General features: G+C 48.6%; 1 protein-coding gene across 1 annotated transcript; it reads left to right on the top strand.

Moving 5' to 3' along the window:
• Positions 1-165: 165 nt before the first annotated feature.
• Positions 166-3,482, top strand: LOC116378580 (keratin, type I cytoskeletal 13-like). The gene is given in 7 exon segments (XM_031840472.1): positions 166-540; positions 1,502-1,584; positions 2,125-2,281; positions 2,495-2,655; positions 2,716-2,848; positions 3,179-3,253; positions 3,339-3,482. Coding segments are annotated over 7 exon segments (1,128 nt in total).
• Positions 3,483-3,614: the final 132 nt, after the last annotated feature.

Below are 3,614 nucleotides of genomic sequence, written 5' to 3'. Positions count from 1 at the left end.
CCCCCCCCCCCCCCCGCCACACCCGCCACATACCTGTCTCCCTGCCTCACCTGTTTTCCCGCTGTCGGCTCGTGATTGGCTGCTTGTCGGCTCCAGGAGGTTTAAAGGAGGAGGAGGGAGTCCTGCAGCTCCTCACTCTCCTCTCGGCAGGAAACTTCATCCATCATGTCCTCTCGCACCTCCTCCACGTTTGGCTCCGGCGGCTCCATGACCAGACGCGTGTCCTCCATGAGGGCCGGCAGTGTGTACGGCGGCGCCGGAGGCTCAGGGGTCCGCATCTCCTCCTCCTCCATGATGGGAGGAGGAGGAGGAGGAGGAGGAGGCTACAGCTACAGCGCGTCCAGCTCGATCAGGAACGAGAAGTTCGCCATGCAGAACCTGAACGAACAGCTGGCCACCTACCTGGAGAAGGTCCGCTCCCTGGAGAGGTCCAACGGGGAGCTGGAGCTCAAGATCAGGCAGTTCCTGGAGAGCAAGGTCGGTCCGAGCACCAGAGACTACGGAGCCTTCTACGGCACCATCTCTGACGTCACTGCCAAGGTAACTCCTCCTCTTCGTCCTCCTCCTCTTAGTATAAACAGTATCAGTAGTAGTATCAGTATCAGTAGCAGTATCAGTAATAGTATCAGTAGTAGTATCAGTAGTAGTATCAGTAGCAGTATCAGTAGCAGTATCAGTAGTAGTATCAGTAGCAGTATCAGTAGTAGTATCAGTAGTAGTATCAGTAGTAGTATCAGTAGCAGTATCAGTATCAGTAGTAGTATCAGTATCAGTATCAGTATCAGTAGCAGTAGCAGTATCAGTAGTAGTATCAGTATCAGTATCAGTAGCAGTATCAGTAGCAGTATCAGTAGTAGTATCAGTATCAGTAGCAGTATCAGTAGCAGTAGCAGTATCAGTGGTAGTATCAGTATCAGTATCAGTATCAGTAGCAGTAGTAGTATCAGTAGCAGTAGCAGTATCAGTAGCAGTATCAGTAGCAGTATCAGTAGCAGTATCAGTAGTAGTATCAGTAGCAGTATCAGTATCAGTAGTAGTATCAGTAGCAGTATCAGTATCAGTAGTAGTATCAGTAGCAGTAGCAGTAGCAGTATCAGTAGTAGTATCAATATCAGTAGTAGTATCAGTAGCAGTATCAGTAGCAGTATCAGTAGTAGTATCAGTAGCAGTATCAGTATCAGTAGTAGTATCAGTAGCAGTAGCAGTATCAGTAGCAGTAGCAGTATCAGTATCAGTATCAGTGGTAGTAGCAGTATCAGTAGCAGTATCAGTAGTAGTATCAGTAGTAGTATCAGTAGTATAGTAGTATCAGTAGTAGTATCAGTAGTAGTATCAGTAGTATCGGTGGTGATGAGTCATCATGTTTCTTTATAAAACAAAAGTTGAATTTATAAACATGAAGACGAATAATAAAACTTGTGTTTGTACTGTAGTACTGAACATATATAATTGTAGTGTTGGTACTCTCACCTGATGTCACTCTGATGTGATGATGTCACAGATTCAGGCGGCCATCAAGGTGAACGGAGCGATTCATCTGAACATCGACAATGCACAACTAGCTGCAGACGACTTCGGGACCAAGTGAGACACACACACACGCACGCACACACACACACACGCACACACACACGCGCACACACACACACGCACGCACACACACACGCGCATACACACACGCGCACACACACGAAAACATGGACCAATGAGATGAAATATCAAATGAGAGTTCAACTTCCATCTTGTAGTACTAGCTGTAGTATTAGCTGTAGTACTAGCTGTAGTACTAGTAGTAGTACTAAAGTTAATGACTTCAGGTCAGACCTGATCAGTTTCTATGAGAAGTGGGCGGAGTCAGTGTGTTAAACACCTGTACAGCAGTCAGTGAGTACACCGTCTAAAAAAATAATTTCAACTGTTCTGAAGTCAGTTAACCATCAAAAGTTACAAATGTTGTACTTTTATTTTGTTATAGTAATTTAATGTGTTTTTTTCTTCATAAAAACACATTTCAAACGATAAGGAAATCAAATATTGTATCTTTATTGATTAGAACACTGGTACGTGAGTATTTAGCGACTCTTAAGTCAAACAGCAGCTCTGACGTCTTCACACCTGCTGCAGGTTCGAGAACGAGCTGGCCATGCGTCAGTCGGTGGAGGCCGACATCGGCGGTCTGAGGAGGGTCCTGGACGAGCTGACCCTGAGCCGGACCGACCTGGAGATGCAGATCGAGGGCCTGAAGGAGGAGCTGATCTTCCTCAAGCAGAATGGGGCGATTGTGGCTAAGTGGAGAGCAGGGCCGTCTTTCAATCAGAGGGTCGGCGGTTCAAACTCCGGCTCCGCTAGTCACATGTCGATGTGTCCTTGAGCAAGACACTTAACCCCAAAATTGCTCCCGTAGCTGTGCCTACGGTGTAGAAATGTGATAGACTCTGAATTGTAAGTCGCTTTGGATAAAAGCGTCTGCTAAATGACTGTACTGTAATGTAAGAACCACGAGGAGGAGCTGCTGTCCTCGCACTCTAACATGAGCGGCCAGGTGAACGTGGAGGTGGACGCCACTCCTCAGCAGGACCTCTCCAAGGTGATGGCCGACATCCGGGAGCACTACGAGAGCATCGCCGCCAAGAACCAGAGGGAGCTGGAGGTAAGGTAAGGCTGTGACATCACTTCCTGCCGACGCTGCCCGTCCGTTGCCATCGTGTGATCGAGCGTTTGTTCCCCGCAGTCGGAGACTCTGACCAGAGAGAAGGTCTCTCAGACGGAGACGCTGTAGACGAGCAGGTCGGAGGTCACGGAGGTGAAGCGGACGCTGCAGTCGCTGCAGATCGAGCTGCTGGGCATGGTGAGCCAAAGTACTACTACCGCTGTGTACAAGTACCGCTACCGCTGTGTACAAGTACCACTGTGTACAAGTACCACTACCACTGTGTACAAGTACCGCTGTGTACAAGTACTACTACCGCTGTGTACAAGTCCACTGTAGAGGGTAGACGTCCTGCATTCACAGTGCTACTGAAGTCATCAGTATTTAAGGAGGCATTACAGGAGAAAGTGTTTTCATAGAAATACATTCTTTGTAAACATTGAATGATTGTTAAACATGAATGTGAGCGATGCTGCAGACTCAACACATGAGATGAACAGAAACACTAACTTGTGTCTCTGTGTGCAGAAAGCGTCTCTGGAGGGAACTCTGGCTGACACACAGAACCACTTCTCCATGCAGCTCTCTGGGTACCAGATGCAGGTGAGACAGAACACCTGTTGAACGATGCCGCTTCGTATCGCTGCACTTTGGTTCAGACTCTTACCTGAGAGATCTCCTCCTGCACGTGACCTCCATGGAGGAGCAGCTGATGCAGCTGAGGGCCGACCTGGAGAGGCAGGGACAGGAGTACCAGATGCTGCTGGACATCAAGACCAGACTGGAGATGGAGATCGGCGAGTACAGAAGGCTGCTGGACGGAGAGGGGTGAGTGTTAGCTGGCAGGTGAGACTCCTCAGGTCATCGCCTCACGTACAACACGTACACAACACGCACACAACACGCACACAACACGCACAGAACACGCACACAACACGCACACAACACGCACACAACACGCACA

Source organism: Anarrhichthys ocellatus, unplaced genomic scaffold (assembly GCF_004355925.1).
Source record: "Anarrhichthys ocellatus isolate YVR2014 unplaced genomic scaffold, GSC_Weel_1.0 scaffold2837, whole genome shotgun sequence".
NCBI classification, from domain to species: Eukaryota; Metazoa; Chordata; class Actinopteri; order Perciformes; family Anarhichadidae; genus Anarrhichthys; species Anarrhichthys ocellatus.
This window is presented reverse-complemented; position numbering and strand designations above follow the sequence as displayed.